The following is an 18,449-nucleotide window of genomic DNA, read 5'->3' as shown; positions in this document are numbered from 1 at the left end:
TTCTTTATACATTAGAAAAATTTATTTGCTTTCTACATGTTGTGGAAAAATGGAACAAGGCTATCAGGTATTGTTGAATATCCATTGTCATTCAAATGTTGGTCTATAATGATCACAAATCAGAACCCTCTCCCAACACCTAAGCAGGGCACTTATCTCCCTAAGTGGCAATGGAGTTGTCTGCTCAAACTGCAGTGAAGGCCCAAATGGGGCAAGATATTGGGAGAGGATATGTGCCACTGTAAATCCAACTGGTGTGTGTGTTTATGCGTGTGTGTGTGTGTGTGTGTGTGTGAGAGAGAGAGAGAGAGAGAGAGAGAGAGAGAGATTTGAAAAGCTAGAGGCAAGGATATGTTTGCATCCATTAGGTACCCACATTCAAGGAGCTGGGGCAGAGCAAGAAAGTACTGATTGACTTAGAAACACCAAAAGCTATCCAGGTCTGGTTGCTGTGCCCAAGGTGGCCATTTCACACCAGCATACTCTCACATACACCCCTCATATTCTATTAACAGTCTTGGAAGCGGCATAGGCTGTAATTATTTGTCATCACTTGATACCACACATGTCTGTAGTGTCAAATACTTGCCAACACTTACTTGACACAGATTTAAAGGAGGTCTTTATTTAGCATTATGTGGAAAAGACGATGATATCTTTGTTTTATAAAGGTTAGAGTGTTAGGGGAAATGACATGATTGTTATTTCTGTACTCAACTCACATTCCATTAAATAAGAGGTCTAGAAAAGGAACAGGGGATGGGGGAAGAGAGAAAAGGAACCACAATTGCATTCTATATTAGAAAAAAATTACATACACAAACAGAATGCTGTTTACAAAGGGGGGAAAGACCATTTTCTATTAAGCATTTATGCACATATTTGGTGATTTAAACTGGAACCAGAAAATTAACTTCACATTTTTGCCATCTTTAAGAAGACACAGTAGCATCCGTTTTCATTCATTCTCATATCTGCTATATGGATGGTCAGAATCCTGAAGGAGACCTGGGGAAAAAGCAGGACAATTAAAATAACATATTTAAGAAAATATTTTTCAACCAGGTAGCTAAAACATAGCAAACCAGCTATGTTGCCAAAGATGGTACAGCCCAATATACTGCACCAGTACATTGAACCTGTTCTGCCATGTCAAAATTTATTTATTTAGAACACCTGTACCCAGCTTTTCAGCCAAAAAGGATCCCAGAGTCACTTACATACAAGCAAAACAAGCCTACCCACAAACCACAAGGGAAAAGGGACAGAGATGGAAGAGGAAAATCAAAAGTCAGACTCCAATTTCTAAACAGTTGCTCCTATAGTGACCAGCTGGCATAATTCAGAGGCAGGAGGTGGCTGATGAAGCTGCACTTCCAGCAAAGCTGATGAAATGAGCCCTGCTTCTTATCCCTCCCATTCAGGCAGCCTGATCAAATGCCTGCCCGCAGATGGCAGCTGAGGGGAGAGAAGGCCTGATGGAGATGGCCTCTCACAGCAGAGCTGATGAAGTGAACTCTGCTTCCAAATTGCAAATAGAATAATATCATGTTATCACAACAAACTAGGTTGTCGCTTGGGTGTCAGGATGAACATCAAGTACAAAAAAGGTACTGAAGTTCTGCAGAATGCAGCCAAGACCAATTTTAAGGATTATATGATCTCCATTTATAATAGCGCTACTGGAAAAATATGATGAGCAGCACCTAGAAAAAGTAGACAACACTCCAACACCTGATGAAAAGCAGCTCAACACACAGACTAAGAAACCAGAAACACTTGCCACTGAGCGAAAAGATAAAGTGAAGGCAAATTCTAAATAGATAATTAAAACTTGGAAGGCTTCAAATCACACTTCACCATCCATCAAGAACTTTAATCAAGGCTTAGTTCCCACAGACACAAAGGAGTTTCATCATGTCTAGTCTAACCTGATTACTCACCAATTAAGGAAGCAATTAAAACTGGCATGTAGTGTCCACACACAATGACATTATCTATTTTAAGAGTACACTGATATATATAAACAAAAGACACTCATAGCACAAGCACAGCACAGGAAGTGTCATTATGAGAGTACTTAACACTGGAGTTATGAAGTATGACATTCTGGTACAAAGACAAGTAACAGAATCTAAAAGTAGGGGTGGGGAGGCAAGAATGTTACTTGCTCAAAAATGTAAAGAAGTCCCAGCAAAAGAAGAATGGATACAAAAACTTATGGAATAAGCAGAAATGGCAAAACTTACCAGAAAAGTAAGAAATCAAGATAACAAACTTTTTATAAAATAATAGAAATAGTATATTGAGTATTTACAAATTGTAAACAGATAAGAACAATGGCTGAATTATTGTAATAACCTGCAGTTTCATAAGAGTATATATTTTAAGTAGATGAATAAATAAATTTAAGGAACTGCAGAAAGAAGGGGAAGGAAGTCAAGTTGTGAAATGTTAAAATGACTGTAAAATTATTGAAATGTATAAACCCAAAAATTATAAATAAAATATATTTTAAAAATAGAATTAGGGGTGGAGAGGCAACAGACATTAGAAAGCAGACAAAAGATATGAGCTTAGTGAATAGCTACATGGTAATCAGATGCAGAAGACAATGTGAAACTGTATAGACAGGCTGATATGCCAACACTTAAAGAACATTATTCACAGAGAAAAGGAGTCCCAGCCCTTCAATGACTATTTGTTGACCAGCAATCAGATGCATACAGTGACACATACAAACAGGTAGGCAACAGTAGCAAAATCACATAACAAGCAATTATAATCTAATCTACTGATATGCACAGTAAAAGTTATCATACAGAATTGTCGACATTCAAACATGGACATGGTTCAGGCTTCAAACACAAAGCTTTAAAATAACTTCCTGATAGAAACAACCCAAACGACCAAACAGCAAGAAGATCATGCAACCTATGTGTGCCAACTGTGTCTATCCACTTTATAAGCAATGCCTTATCACATGGAGCACCTGGTGGCCAACCTGTGGCCCTTCAGATGGTGTTGCACTACAACTCCCACCAGTCGCAGGTTAGCCCCACCTGATGTGGCAGATTCTCTCTTTCAATAATGTTGTGAACTACAGCAGATCTAAAGGGAAGGTAGCATGTATGAAGGTGACTCTGCCCTTAAATTATTCCAAAGAGTCAGGAAAGGTCTTCACCTACTGGAAAGTAGTTCTTGTTTGAGACTATATCCACTAACAGGGAAAAAGGAATTAATTCCCTGACAACTGGGCATGCTGGATAGGGCAGATGGCAGTTAGGGTTCAACAATACCTGGAGGGCCATAAGTTCCCCATCCCTAATCTACAGATCAGTATGGCCCGAAGCTAAGTATCTAAAGGACCTTCTTCAGTTTTCTCTGCCTTCAGACATTAAGCCAGCAACAATAGGTAAAATGGTTTCACTTCCAGCTAATTATATTGGCTCATTCTGACCATGACTACATGTAGTTTGGGAACTTCTTGGGTCCTTGGCAATATGGCTAAGCAGCAGATGACTGAGAAGCATGTGGCTAGTCAGAGTGGGGAAGCAGAAGGTGTCAGGAACACACTGCAAATCCATGAATGCTTAAGAAGACTCAACATGGATTATGCAAAGGTAAATCCTGTGCCAGCAACCTTTTAGATTTTTTTTTTTTTTGAAACATTAATAAGCTTGTGGGCTTCAAAAAGCTTTTGGCCAAGCCGCTTGAGCAAATTTATAGCAGGTCCTCTTACAGATCAGTAACTGGCTAAAGCACAAAAAGCAGAGTAGGAATAAATGAACAGTTTTCACAATAGACAGATAAAGAAACACATACTCGGGTAGTCCACCAGAAACTGGCCACTGGTCAACCAGTGGACCACGATCTACCTTCTGTTGATTCCCCTACTATACGAAAGAGTATTCAGAATCTAAACAAAGGCATAGCATAAAATGTTGTAATGTTTCACTTGCATAACAAACAGAATTGTAGCACGTATGCGACAATTGCATCTATTTCCTTTGAAAGTTACCACAGTGAAAAATAATTTAAATGCTGCTCAAACTCATTTAGCCATGAACCTATAATTTAAGCAATCAAACTGTATTCATACCAGGGTTTCTTATAAAAAAGTGGCAAATCGCGTAACAAAGAAACTACTCAAACCGAGTAGTCCCACTTATTAAAGCTCTATTGCTTCCAGTGCTCCCAAAGGACGGTGGCTAGAGTGAGCAACACCTGCAATGCATTATAAATTTATAATTACCATTTAAATGGAGCAAGAAAAGCTGATGGGTGAAATAGGGGTAAAAAGACATTCCCTCAAAGCCAAACAAGGCTGACATTTCTGATATTATCTTAATTTAGTGATGGGTTAGCAAAGCATTTGCTACTCTCCATTCATTCTTGCCTATTTAAATGAGAAGACTCCTCTGCACACCACTGAAGACGGGAAGATCTAGTGCATTTACAGTTTTCTGCAACATTCTTTATTAGGCCCTTGTTGAGTGAAGTTTGCAATGATGTATGGACCAGATCTATATTAAACAGGAGGTGCACTGTTGCGGAGAAGGGATACCAACTAGAGATACTAACTAGGCAATTAGTAGTGCTTAATTTTCAAAAAATGATGAAAGCATCCCAATTAAATGCTTACTGTCCAAAGATATAGAAAGGAGCTGCTTACATTAATAATTCAAGCGATGGGTATTCTGTGATCATGCTGCGTAAGCAAAGGAGTATGGGTATACAATGTTTCTAGTCCTTACAGTAGTGAAGATTTTCAGATTTAGGAGCAGTGCCCAGTGAACTTTCAGAAGCCAGGGAGACTAAGTAACACTTTAATAGATATTAGCTAGGGTGTAGCAGAATTGTGCAGAATAAGAAATATGCAGGATTTTTTGTAGATTAATAGATTGCTTTTAATTGTATGCACAGTAAATAATTCCGATTTCTAATCCTGGGCACAGGACTCACCTCACTTATCCCAGTACACTGTACATATGGCGCTGTCTCCTCTTTTACACCATGGCATAAATTCTTCTTGTCAATAATTAGAAGACTAGATCATAGATGCAGCTGTCTATAAAACTTGGGCTGGATTGTGTTCCAAGCACTTTAGTTCAACATGTAATTCAAATATCCATAAGATACTAGAATTAAGAGCAAAATAAAGTACTAAAAAGAAAACTCTACAGCAGTAAAGCCTGCAAATGACTTATACTTCACACTACCTTTCCATCTACATGATCTCTCTAGGCACTCAAGCAGCTATAACTTTTGATTTAGAGAGGGTGAAGCAATATACTACAAAACATGTTACTGTAGGTTAATAGCCAAAGAGAGTTTGACTATTGAGTGTTTTAATATATGTTTTAATATACCTCACTCTTGTGATATGATACAAATAAACTTGAGCTTTGTGTCATAACTGCAGGCAACAGCAGAGTACCAATGTGTTGTAGTTGATTGGTACTGTTTACTGTAATTTTTGAATGGAGTGTTTTTAATGTTTTATTCTGTTATTAGAATGGATTATGTGCATGCCATCATTGGCTCTACTGGAGGCAGGGTTAAAATTAACAAATTAATTAAAAAGTATTTCCCACCACTGCCTGTATTTTCCCTCACCTCCAAGACACTATAAACCATTAGGGGCTAAAGAAGGCTTTTGCTTCCCTCATTCACCCTCTCTTGCCTCCACCATTCAAAATTCAACAAAATTGCAATATTAAACTCACAATCTGGTGTTGGGATTGTGCTCCATAGACAAGCTAAGAATTAAACGTAGTCTCTTAGGCAAATGTTCAGGGTAAGGGCAGATATACTGCAGGCGAGTTAAGATCCCAAATTCACTGCAGAACCATGGTCTGGCATCTGCAAGACCGGCTTGCCATCTTATAAGAAAGACCAGCAAGACACTGAAACTGCTTTAACATCATATTTTTATCATAAATTACCCTGCAAACCACATATAATATGGAGACCATATAACAAATAGGTTCCAGCAGCATCCAAACTCTTTTTTTGGGACAGGGAAGGTATGAAGATGTATTTTCCAAATAGTTCATGATTAAGAATAGGTTACTGGGGCTAAATATTGGGGGGGGGGTGTTAAATGTGAATTATACATACCATATTTCTTCCGTATCTCATCATGCTTGACTTTTCTTTCATGTTTTCTGAAAAGTTTATGAACATAAAAAACAAATACTTGAAGTAATTTTAAGCAAAATACGACAAAGCAATATAATTAACTCCTGCTTACACATTAGAACACAAAGATAAGTGGAACACAGATCTTGCCCCAAAATAAACTCTAGATAGAGGACTGCATCAATGTATTATGTTGCACCGTGATGCAATGCCTATCACAGTGTAATAGGCAAATGTATGGGTTTCCAATAAATGATGTATGCATACTGAATAAGCATATTCTTATTCTAACATACGCAACAGCTTGTAAAATGAAAGGTTTTTTTAATGGCTAAGAAAATTAACTTCTAAATTGTGGCAATACACAAGGAGATTTTTTGAGGTTTCAGTAGACAGATAGATGCTATATTAGCTTAGACAACTTTTCTTCTAGCCAGAGGTTGTCTACAAAAAAATCCAGGACTGATCATCTTAGCAGCTGATGTTAAATGGAATGCTGGGAGATCTTCTGCTGCTCAATAGTCCAAAGCCAACAATAAATTTAACATGACATGAGGGGCATGAACCAAACTACAAAAGACTAACATTGCAGTATCGTTTGCATGATTCTTACAGGGTTCTTGGGACTGACTTAGTGCAAAAGAGTTAGGACTTAGTTTCATCCAACTAATATGCAGACTGCATCCCACCCTAAATTTGGGACAAAGATAAGAAACAAGACTAGCTTCTACTATTGAAACACAGTCCTACCAACTTACTATATGCTGGTTCACATGTAATGATAAACTGCAGTATAACACTACAGTAACAAGTATCAGCAAGCCTGAGCAAAGTGTCTGGCTTGTGCAGTCCACTTCCCATGCTGTCCCAAGAGGAATTCTGCAAATATTAATTTCCGTTTCAAAGAATCTGAGCTTCTCTGTGCCCTATCTAGGGTGGAAGCATGTTTCAGAGAAAGGGCCTTCTCGGTGGTTGCACTCAGATTATGGTAAGCCCTGCTGTGAAGTGTGGCCTGATTTACGCAGTGCTAATTTTCACCAGTTGTTGAAGACGGTTTTATTCCTGCAGGCTTCTGTTGTATGTGGCAGATGATTTTAATGCTTTAGTTTTAACTGATGAACGTTTATTTCTGGTCATTTTATATTCTTTTATGTAACTGCAATTTTCAGGTGTTGAAAGCTACCCTGAGTGGTACTTTAGCACTAAAAAGTGGGATATATGTTTTCTTAAATGAATATATAATCAATACTTCTGAAGAAACATGCAAATGCCGTATTTTCCATGTATAAGACTAGGGTTGTTTTTTTAACCAAAAAAGTAGGTTTAAAGTAGGCTCGTCTTATGCACAGGTAGTTCTGAGGGGTGTTTTCTTAATTTGGAGTCCCCAAAAATAGGGGGCATCTTATACATGGTGGCATCTTATACACAGAAAAATAAGGTAACTGCACAATCTAGATATATGTATAGTCTAATTTCTCTTTGACTTAGAAAACTAAGAAATCAGACATCCTTACTGGAAATTATTGCTGTTCCTGTCTGCCTGCATTCTGTGTTCTAGAAATTTGGCAAGGGGTTAAAAAGTGTTTTTTTAAAATGTACATCACTATGGGTGCTATCAGGCAAACAGTGTGATTCATTTTATATTTCATATAAAATACTACCATGATTACTATTCACATATAGCACAAATAGACTCTAGCTTTGAAGATCCTCAGGAGAACAGCTAACAAAATGGATCAGCACCAAGGCAGAACATCTTGCTATCCTGGAGCTGTAAACAGAAGATCTGATGACTCACCCAATACTGCTTCATTCTATTATGCTGCCTTTCCTCCACCACTGTCTGGAAGCAGACCTGTATATCTACTTGTACAAGATAGGTGACTGCCCTCAAGCATCAAATTATTATTTTTAGGGTTTCAAAGCCTCTAGCTAGCATCATGAGTTGCATTTATTGAAACCCTTAGGAGCCAGCTTACAAGCATATTGCCTAATAAATACTAAGAGTGAACTACTGCAATTAATGCTTACAAAGCTTTATAGCAAGGCTATACTAAACATATCCCTAGCTGGACTCTTTTTTAATGACATCTATGAGCAAAACTTATGTATTTAGGTGTGTTTTTTAAAAAAGAAAAGCTTTGAAACATACCGCTGAAGTGACTGCATTCTTTTTTCTTCCCGATCTCTGATAAATCTTTCTTCTTCTTCAGATGGTCGTCTAAGAAATAAAGTGCTTTTTGTATCAAAAAACTATAATTTCTGATATATAGTTTATGAGGAATTTATGTTTGTTAATTTACCCATACATTCACAAATTTGCAGCATTTTCTCTACAAATTAATCTCAAGTGGTATCTTATACTGAAGAATTTGAAGCTGACATTAACACACACTTGAAAGTCATGATTCATTGACTGCACCTTATGTGTCATATATTTTGTAGAATAAATAAGAGTGTTGGTAATTCAAGATAAAAATGATGATCTTGGATATCACAGTATGGGATTAGTTGACTGGGAACCATTTCTCTGACTAGCGGTAGATTATTGATTCCCTTCTTGAATTCACCTGAGGAAGTGTGAAATAGGAATCAGAGGCCAAAACATGGTTCTTTCTAGCTTTTAACTTTCTAGCTTTTAACTCACCAGCATCATAACAAGACATATCAAACTGATTTAGGTTAAAAGACAGATCTTTCATCTGCTACTTCATATGAGCATATTGAGGAAAAAACACTGACACCCAGTGGACACAATGTGTAATGGACATTAAAGAATGAGCCCCAACATGTCATGAAAGTGCATTTAATGGAATTTATGTTTCAGATATCCAATGTGTTTCAAGTGTATAATACCTTCTTCAGGAAACTGTACATTAAATTTTTAAAAAACCCAGTTCTGACATGAAGTTTACACTCAATGTAGAGCAGACCCATTCTGTACTGGGGATCCCTGTAATTTTTGTAAACAAAGACAACCATACTATGTATGTTTTTCAATCAGGTGCTTAAAATCACATTTGTATAACCCTTAATTTCAAGGACAACTTTATTATAGATAAATGGTGACGAAGTCAGGGGGAGAAAAATCAAGCAAAGTTACTAAGAAAAACCATTTACCCTCTAGAACGACGTCTGCGACAGCAGTAACAGCAGCAACATCCTATAAGGAGGAGAAGGAAGCCTGCTACAACTGCAATGCTGATGATCATAGCCTCAAAGTTGACTGAAAATTAAAAGCAGAATTTTAGTACATGCAAAGGTTAGCAAAGGAAGGAAATACAGTAACAGAGAAGAGCTCCATGCAGGGAAGCGACCTGCACATTTTAATAGGTTAGTTCTTATATCAAAGATCTTAAAATTGGTAATTAAACTTAAAACTAATCATATTAAGATAGTCAGAACATTAGCACATGGTCTGTTTATTTAAAAGGGCAAGTGGAATGCTATGGAATCCAAATTTCAATTTTATCCATTCTCAAGTATGTCTTCTACAATATTAGGCAGATATCCTGGAAGAAAATAGAAAACAACCACTAAAGAAAATGTCACATTTCAAAATGAGAGAATTAGAATTACATGGGTAGCAAAATCAGATATTTTCAACTTAAACTCCACATGGGGTTAGGCAAAAAACCCATCTGCATTCCTTCTACACATGTAACATATAAAGAGAACTCACGTACTACGACAGAGCTTTGTGAACAGTGAAATTTATTTTTGATAACCCTCTATACACAAGTGGATCTGAAGTATTGTAAGAACTCTTCCCTCATATAAACAATTTAAAACAAAGAGAAATTGAATGCAAGGCTAATCCATAGTTTAGAACAATGGGAATAGGCTACAGCAAGCTTTGGGCTCCCATACTGCTCCCGGACCAGCCCATGAAATCAGCTTTCATTTCCATTTTGATTAACCGTGGTTTGCTGTTTTGTCAGAACCAAACAAACTGTTGTTAATCTTAACTATGGTTTGCTTGAAAAGAAGTTAACTTCCAACCATGATTATGGAGTGGCTTGTTTAGAATTTAGATGATATGCTAAACAGCAGTTCATTAAACTACACTTAATCTAAAACAGGGCAGATGTGATTTAAATCAAATCTATTTAAATCATGATTTAAATCACTAGTCAGTAAGACTTGATTTAAATCTTTTCTTTTTTTTTTACAGAAAGACTCATTCTTGCTGGTATAATCTTAATATTTACAACCAGATGAAGGTTTCATTTTTGGAATAATAAATTTTCAGAGTAGTTTTTACAGTTATCTCAAAAATTACTATTAGAAATACACAGACAGATAATTCTGAAATTATTGTGAGGTTTAATAAGTTAACTGTTTATATTTGGACAACTTTTCTGCTGTACTTTATTGGAAGGAGAAAAATAAATTGTTTAATTGTTATTAAGGAAATGATTATTTAACTAAAACAATAACATTATAGCATATGTATCCATGTTTGTTAACTGATGTGGTTAAATGGTTGTTGTTTTAAAAAAAACCTTAAGACTGAGTCTTAGGACACATGAAAAACTTAAAAGAAATCCTTATTTCCTGATGAATAGCCTTTGGACTACAATGTAACTTAAACAGAAAACTATCTCTAGAAAGATTTTTCCTCCAAAAGCATTTTATTTTAAAAATCTGATTTAAATTTAATAAAATCTGATTTAAATTTAAAAATTCAATTTTTAATTTCTTTTTTAAAAAAACATTGATTTTTATCCACCCTGATCTAAAATTAACGTAGCAACAACCTATCACTTTCTTGTGACCATCTGAGGGGAAACTAAGATCATTATCATAACATTATACCATGATGTGGTATTATAACTGAATGCAACAATTGTGCAAGCTAAGTGAGTTGATTAACTGAACGCAAATCAGAGAAGACAACTTCAGAAGAGGACAACATTATCCAGAGAACTTGACTTTATTCTTAAGCCTACCACTTAGCAGAACTGTGTTTTTTCTGTTCAATATCAGAGATCAGCAGTAAACAATTCAGAAACAAACTTCCCAGAAAAACAGTCTCATTAAAATGGAAGCTTCAGGAAATCCAATGGTGATTAGTGCTGTGTGCAAGACTACTTTTAAGCTTATAAATAGTCCATGTAAGGTAATGGTGCATATATGAAATGTTGACTAGTAGGAGAACTCCAGTTAAGTACTATTGCATGAAAAATTATGAACATCATTTCATGGCTTCCATTACAAGTAACAATAAATTAAAGACAATCACAATCATTACCTACCCCAGCAAATTGCCCAATAAGCGTCTGTAAGTTTACACAGCGAAGAGGGTGGAATGAGTTTCCTCACAGGATAGTCCATACAAGTGGAATTGACATGGCACCAAAGACACTAAGCAGAACAAAAGTGAAAAATAAACAGAAGTAGTCTTATCAGGAAGTATGCAAGTCAACCACTCAATCTTACACTTATTGAGAAGTTAACATATTCTGAAATTAAACTAAAACAGAGCTGTAACTTGACATTTTCTGTGGGGAGCAGGTCGTGATTGAAGCACACCCTCTATGTCAATTTTTGAGGTATTAAAAGAAGCCAATGACAGTTTTACAGTTAGTAGAAACTACAACACTTTTCTTCCTCTGCTCCTGGTGCCCTCTCCCAATGGCAATGTTTCCTGGGTTCAAATGACACAATAAGCCAGACCATGAATTGGGTTGCAGTAGGAGAGATGTGCAGAAGCAGCTGCCATCTTCTCTCTGGGAACCCTCAAATTCACATATATTAAGCAATGGTTTGACTTAGCATCACATATGATCCAGGTAAATGAAGGTCAGGCTTATGTTTCCTCAAGGACGAGACTAACACTGCAGCATTGTGAATGTCATTCATCATTCTGTTACCATAACTACTCTAAACTTTGTCAGTGTTTACAATATATTTATTTATGTTGCTTTAGTAACTTCACAATAGCTCAGAAGTTACTTTGTTCACATTGTAAGAACTGTACAGTAAGATTTTAAATGAAATGTTGGTGTAAATGTGCTAGTAGGAATTTACAGAAGAGGTAAGATGTTCAGCAGTTATTGCCCAATCTTATTCCTTGCCTCCACTTCATTCTATCTTTCCAACACTTTCTCCTACACTTTTATTCTTCCACTGCTTCCTGGCTCTGCTCCTTTTTTCTGCCCCGTTGCTGAACCTATAGCTGTGAAAGGCGCAGCAAAAGGTTTCCAAAGATGCTTGCTCTAAATTGTTACTGTCCAACTGTCCAAGAGCAGTTGGACAGTAGATACTGGGTTAGATGTTGGTTTAACACAATTAGGCTATTCTTTCGGACAAAACAACTACTGAGTACAAAGGGATATTATCTATCTGAGCTACAGCTTAAAAAAAATATGGGACCATTGTACCACACCAATACAACTAAATCAGTCTTTACTTCTGAAGAGTACATAACCAAATTAGGGAAAGTGAAGAAAACGTTCAAAAATGGGTATTAAAATGTAAACAGTATAACCAAATTAGGGAAAGTGAAGAAAACTTTCAAAAACGGATATTAAAATGTAAACAGTCTCACAGTCACAAGGCCAGTGCTAACACACTATCTGCAGTTACCACAAAAGTCATTCATTGCTATTAAATACAGAAGAATTATGTACTATTTAAAAGAATTATGTACTATTTAAACAAATGGACATCTTATAAAAATAGTTTTCATGACTTGGTAATGGTATGCATGCAAAAGAAAGCCATGGTTTGGCCAGTTATGACTAATCCTCAGATTCCTACTCTCCCCAACTTCCTCCTTGGTTTTTTCAAACAAATCATACTAGTCTCCCTTTATATCCAAACCAATCAATCCTTAATTTGTTCAAAACAAAGTAGACCTGGTTTATATATTTCAACAAAGAAGGAAGATATTGGAGCCCACAAGTATAACCAGAAGGGGAAACATAAATCCCAAGGATCGGTCACAAATGGACAAGCTATTCTAAAAGTACCTGGCCGATCTGTCACAGCAAGCATCTAAAGGTTCAAGGCCTTCTCCCTTATGGGAGGATCCCTTTAGCACCATCACTGCCTGGAAAAGCTCTGCTGAATGGCCACATGAGGATGCAACGGTAAGCCTTCTTCACTGCCACCACTACCACTCAGTAGGTGCAAACATGCACTCTTAACAGTGGTGGTCAGTTGTACTTGGTACACTATTTGTTCCACTTATGCTTCAACAGTCATGCAGCCTATTTCACTGATCAGAGCTCATCTGAAAACCAGGAAGTCAAGCATAGGAGAGCGCTCAGGACTGACTCAATCTATGACCCTTCCCATCTCACCATTCCACAGTGAGATCAGGGCCTCAGATGTGATCAGCCATGCCAACTGGAAACTTCCCTAGAGCATTCAGGAATCCCTTAGATTCCATTAGTGTCTTGCTACAGAACATTCTAAGGAGTCATCCATCCTTGCAGGGTGACAACACTATCAATAGCCTAAATCCTACAAGGAAATTGTTGGTTGATGACAACAGGGTGATTTGTACTTTCTCCGGACACATCTACAAGTCTTCCATTTGTGAGAACCAGATTGCAGGTATGAGGTACTCTATACATTGGGTCTATGATGTATACTGAGATAGTTCCATAATAGTCATGACAGCTGGACTTGTTAAGATGGTTTCAGCATGCATGTTTAAATCCCCCAGAACCAAAGTTGGGGGGTTTTCAAACACTAGCCCCAACATCAAATCTATCCGCTCAGGGAAGGAAATTGTTGGTCAGCGGAATGGTCATTATACTGACAGAATCCCTACTTACTTTCTCTAGCCCAGCAGCAAATACAACCTCTCACAGCTAGATTTCAGGGAGACTGGTTTCCTGGTGAGAGACTGAAATCCAATAGACAGCAGCTCCTATCTACATTGGTGCTGCTTGAAGTACTTGTTGAGTTGGGGCAGTTGAGTAAACACAGACCATTGTTGACAACCCTGCTCACAATATCTGTTAAAAGCCTTGGCAAACAGTTCTGACCATTTTGTACATACTATGTTAAAAACTTTGGCAAACTGCTCAGTATTAGAGAAAGTTTTGATATCCTTTTGTGTTGTTAACATTGATATATATTTTTTAAAACTGATGCACTTTGAGAAGTTGCTGCAATGTATGCTTATGTTGTTTTCAAACCAGATGTTTATAATTTTAAGAACTCTATTCTATACTAATTTAAAGTAGATTTTTAAACATTTGAACTCTGCACAGAATTATGAGTTGTAATTATCAAATGAAGAGGAGCTGTTTTATCCTATAAAAGTCAAGTCATGTCTTAAGTACACAAGAGACTGGTGGATCAGATCAAATGCCTATCAATGCAGCTCTGTTCTCAGATATCCGCAAGAAGCCCAAAAGAAGAACTTGAATGCAACACTGCTCTCCCCTTCAAGTCTACTGTGTAAAGCAACTTGGTATTAGAGCACATCACTTTGAGCATATAGTTTCTTGCAAAAGCACAAAAAATAAAGAACAGTTTTCCAAGGCTCCCTGAAAAAATAGCAACCGGTTCCAGTTTCCATGGTGAATGAGTCAGTTGTGTGAGAGTTTGTCCAGTAAATTTCCATTAGAGAATAAGGACTTCCATTTTCTACTGAAGTGCAGCAACAAATACTTGTAAAACATTTTCTTCTGCCTGTGCATGAAATATCCACTTATGTTATCACTAGAAAATCCCCCCAGATATAAAAGTGACTAAACTTACTTTGGTATTTTTTACACATTCTTCACATGTCTTTTGAGTAAAAGCAGCACATGCTGGAAAGGAATAAAGTTTGCATGAAAAATGAAGAACTTAATTGAATCTATTATTTTTCTGACAGCTATGAAATTTGAATCTGAACTATGCTAAAACACTTTAGAATGCATTAAAGAACTGTAAATCCTCCAAAACAACTTCCACCCATTTGTGTACTAGTCTAAACTCTGCTTAGAGATGTCAACAAGACATTCAGCACCACACAAACACACCCAAAACACTTCACCCTATTTTGAAACAGGATACTGAATCTTAGGTCTGGCCTTATATTCATCTAGACAAGAACTAGGGTTGGCATATTTCAGGGGCTGCCAACTCAGCTCCCATGGGTGTGATGGTACCAGTGACTTTTTTCTGGGGGGACGCAGAGGGCGCACACCCCTAAATATTTTGTAAATCTAAGTTTGGCCACAATGAGCGGCAGTATTTCAATATGAAGGACGTGGGTGGCGCTGTGGGTTAAACCACAGAGTCTAGGACTTGCCGATCAGAAGGTCGGCGGTTCAAATCCCCGCGACGGGGTGAGCTCCCGTTGCTCGGTCCCTGCTCCTGCCAACCTAGCAGTTCGAAAGCACGTCAAAGTGCAAGTAAATAAATAGGTACCGCTCCAGCGGGAAGGTAAACATGTTTCCGAGTGCTGCTCTGGTTCACCAGAAGCAGCTTAGTCATGCTGGCCACATGACCCGGAAGCTGTACGCCGGCTCCCTTGGCCAATAAAGCGAGATGAGTGCTGCAACCCCAGAGTCGGCCACAACTGGACCTAATGGTCAGGGGTCCCTTTACCTTTACCTATTTCAATATGAGTAGGAAAATGAGAGTACCCCTAAACATTTTTAAAGACAAAAAGCACTGGATGGTACTCATGAAGGACTTATTTGGTGCCCCCAGGATAATCTTTCTGATTTACAGCTTTCGTTTTTCACTTGTGGTCTGTAAGTAATCAGCTAGCTTCAGCCACAGTTTGAGCTGTACCAGTCTCTCATACAACGAAGATAAGCCTCCTTGCATGGAAACAGAACACTGGCACGGGGTGGGAGATAGGAAGGGAGGAAACAGGAGACAAAATTAAGTGGAAATACACCCACAACAATCCAATTCTGGGTTATTTAAACTATTAGCCATTATCCCTTATTTGTCACTGAAAAAAGGGGAATGGGCTTCCAAGTCCTGCGGTCAGTTATGTCGGAGGAGATGTCATCATGATAAAGGAGGCAGTTGGGGGGTGAATCGAGGCCAGGGGGCAGCAGTTAACAGGGCAGGTACGTCCAAAACGGCTATCTAGGTTGGGATGAGTGCAAACAAGACCGAGAAGGGGAACTTTCAGTCCCCGGAAACTGGCACTATAATACACCTGCCCATTTTAACAGTTCCTTCTTTGAGCCAGAGAAAGGGAAGTTGCCGTCGGGCTTCCTCGCGAGGGCAAAAGGGACGCGCGACTTGTACCTGAAGGTGCCCGACATGGGGGAGGGGGGTAAACAAACGGGGGAAACGGCCCAGCCCTCCAAGGGCCCAAGGAGAGGCCGCTCCGGCCCCGCCTCCAACCAAGACCAGGACCAGGGAGGAAGCAAGAGCAGAGCCCCCCCTCACCCGCCACGACCCGTCCCGGGCAGCCCAGAAGGGCCTCCTCGCTTACGCGTAGCGGGAGATGGCGAAGGCGACGCGGTGGACTCCATCCCTGTCACTGGGCGGCACCACAGCAAGAAGCAGCACGGCAGGCAGAAGGCCCAAAGCCGCGGCCGCCGCCGCGGTTGCCGAGACAGCGCGGCCGTCTCCCGCTCCATCATCTTCCTCCCCTCACGGCGGGCCTGCGCGGCCCGGTCCACTCCCCTCCTCAGGTGATTTAAGGAACAGATCGGTCCTTCTCTTGCGCAAGCGCACTCCCACCGGCCGCCTCAGGGCGAGCAACGGCACAGTCTCGAGCACGATTTCCTCGCTCCGCCCACTTCCCTCTGGGGCACCTATAGAGAGGGTGAAGCTGGGAGTCCCGCCCGCTTCCGTGCTTTTGCGCTCCTCCCTCGGAAGTCGAGGCCCGCCCCTTTCTGCCCGCCTCCTCATGCGGCCCCTTTCCCAAACAGGTCATGGATAACCGAGGGCACCTGTCGAATACTTTCGCCAGCCCTGGCTCGGGCGAATGTGGTTGGTTGAGAAGGCCTGTCCATCTGGTCCTCAGTACGACCTAGGCCACGCCCCTTCCCCGGCGCTCTTCTCAAGTGCTTTTGCAGGGCCGGAATCCTTCAGCTGCCATTTTGTTTTTTGGTTGCCCGGTGGAGCGCGTGTGCGGAGTGCTGTGACGCATTTTGTTTATTATATCTATATGCCATCTTTTCTTCTAAGGAGCTCAAGGGGGTGCACGTGGGTGTCTCCCAATTTTATCCTCGCAGCAACCCTGTGAGGTAGATTAGGCTGAAAGGCAGTGGCTGGCCCACGCTCACCTAGTGAGCCATCATGTCTGAGTCGGGGTTTGAACCCTGGTCTCTCGGGCCATAATCCAACGCTCTAACCATTAACACCACACGCTGTCTCATTGTGGGGCTGGACTATAGCTTACAGTACAAAGCAAAGAATCCCATCCATTCTCCATCGCTTCTCAAGCTACAGTATAGTACAAATGTGCAATGGGACCCCCACTTTCCTTTCCAGTGAGCCCTCGTCTGCTTTGAAGCATTGACAAGAAATGCCACATGCATTTCATAAAATTGAAGGATGAGTGTTACTAGTTTTTTTGAAGGCTGAAATCCCTTGCATACTTGAAATCCACTGAACACTGTATGACTAACTTCCAAGTTGCAACTTAACGTGCACTTACTGGTAACTTGTGCGCATTCAGCGCTTGGCATAAATAATAAAGGGTGGAAAGGAGGTAGATGTCCAGGGGGGAAAGGCTTTGGCAATCCCACCCACCATAGCACCCAATGTGTTTCGTCTATACACAGTTTTGGCTTTAGGCACATTCCCTGAATGTAACTCCCACGTAACTTGCGGGCTTACTGTATATTATTTGGACACCAGTGACCAATGAGTAGGACATGCTTTGTGTGCAGAGCTAGCCCTGTTGGTTCATAGATGCCAGTTCTTATGTGTACTTTAGAGATCTGAGACCAAACAGTTCCCCCCACAGACACATCATTTCCCACAAATTCCTTCTACTCCCACCCATTTTTACCCCCATAAGTAATGGAAGGAGACATCTAAGCAAACATGCTGGATTTGGTTTGACTACACATTTCAGTTCCTAGGATATCTCTTTGAGACTGCAGATGTGGGTTCAGAATACTGCCACCTCATTTATAATGTCTGTCCTCACTTTAAATATGTTCATTACAGTAGTACAAATCTGCACTCATTTAACTGGATGTGTCCCATTCATCTTATTTAGGCTTACTTCCCAGTAGATGTGTATAGGGTTACAGTTAGTTACTGAAGTTTGCTTAGAGGGTAATCAAGCAGCCATTGTACTAGAGAGCCCTGAGCTTTTATGCTCTCTGAACTGATCAATATTCAAAACTAGCTATAGAAATAAGCCACAG

General features: G+C 39.5%; 1 protein-coding gene across 1 annotated transcript; it reads right to left on the bottom strand.

Annotated features, from left to right (window-relative positions):
* On the bottom strand, positions 1 to 16,894 carry PTTG1IP2 (PTTG1IP family member 2). The gene is made up of 7 exons (XM_080975241.1): positions 16,556 to 16,894; positions 14,869 to 14,921; positions 11,403 to 11,511; positions 9,265 to 9,370; positions 8,297 to 8,365; positions 6,124 to 6,170; positions 1 to 1,008 (listed from the first exon to the last, which is right to left on the bottom strand). Exons 1-7 carry the CDS (start codon positions 16,704 to 16,706, stop codon positions 959 to 961), a joined length of 585 nt encoding a protein of 194 aa, XP_080831367.1. The 5' UTR covers positions 16,707 to 16,894; the 3' UTR covers positions 1 to 958.
* Between the last annotated feature and the right edge of the window lie 1,555 nt (positions 16,895 to 18,449).

The sequence above is a fragment of the Podarcis pityusensis genome (assembly GCF_964106645.2).
Source record: "Podarcis pityusensis genome assembly, chromosome: 12".
NCBI classification, from domain to species: Eukaryota; Metazoa; Chordata; class Lepidosauria; order Squamata; family Lacertidae; genus Podarcis; species Podarcis pityusensis.
This window is presented reverse-complemented; position numbering and strand designations above follow the sequence as displayed.

Bases quoted from the DNA above. Each gene is read 5' to 3' on its own strand.
- PTTG1IP2 (XM_080975241.1), bottom strand. From the start codon at position 16,706: ATGATGGAGCGGGAGACGGCCGCGCTGTCTCGGCAACCGCGGCGGCGG. The intron at 11,512-14,868 runs GTAAGTTTAGTC...TGTTCTGCTTAG, and splicing joins AATGTGTAAAAAATACCAAA to TGTCTTTGGTGCCATGTCAA. The intron at 8,366-9,264 runs GTAAATGGTTTT...TTTATTTCTTAG, and splicing joins CGCAGACGTCGTTCTAGAGG to ACGACCATCTGAAGAAGAAG.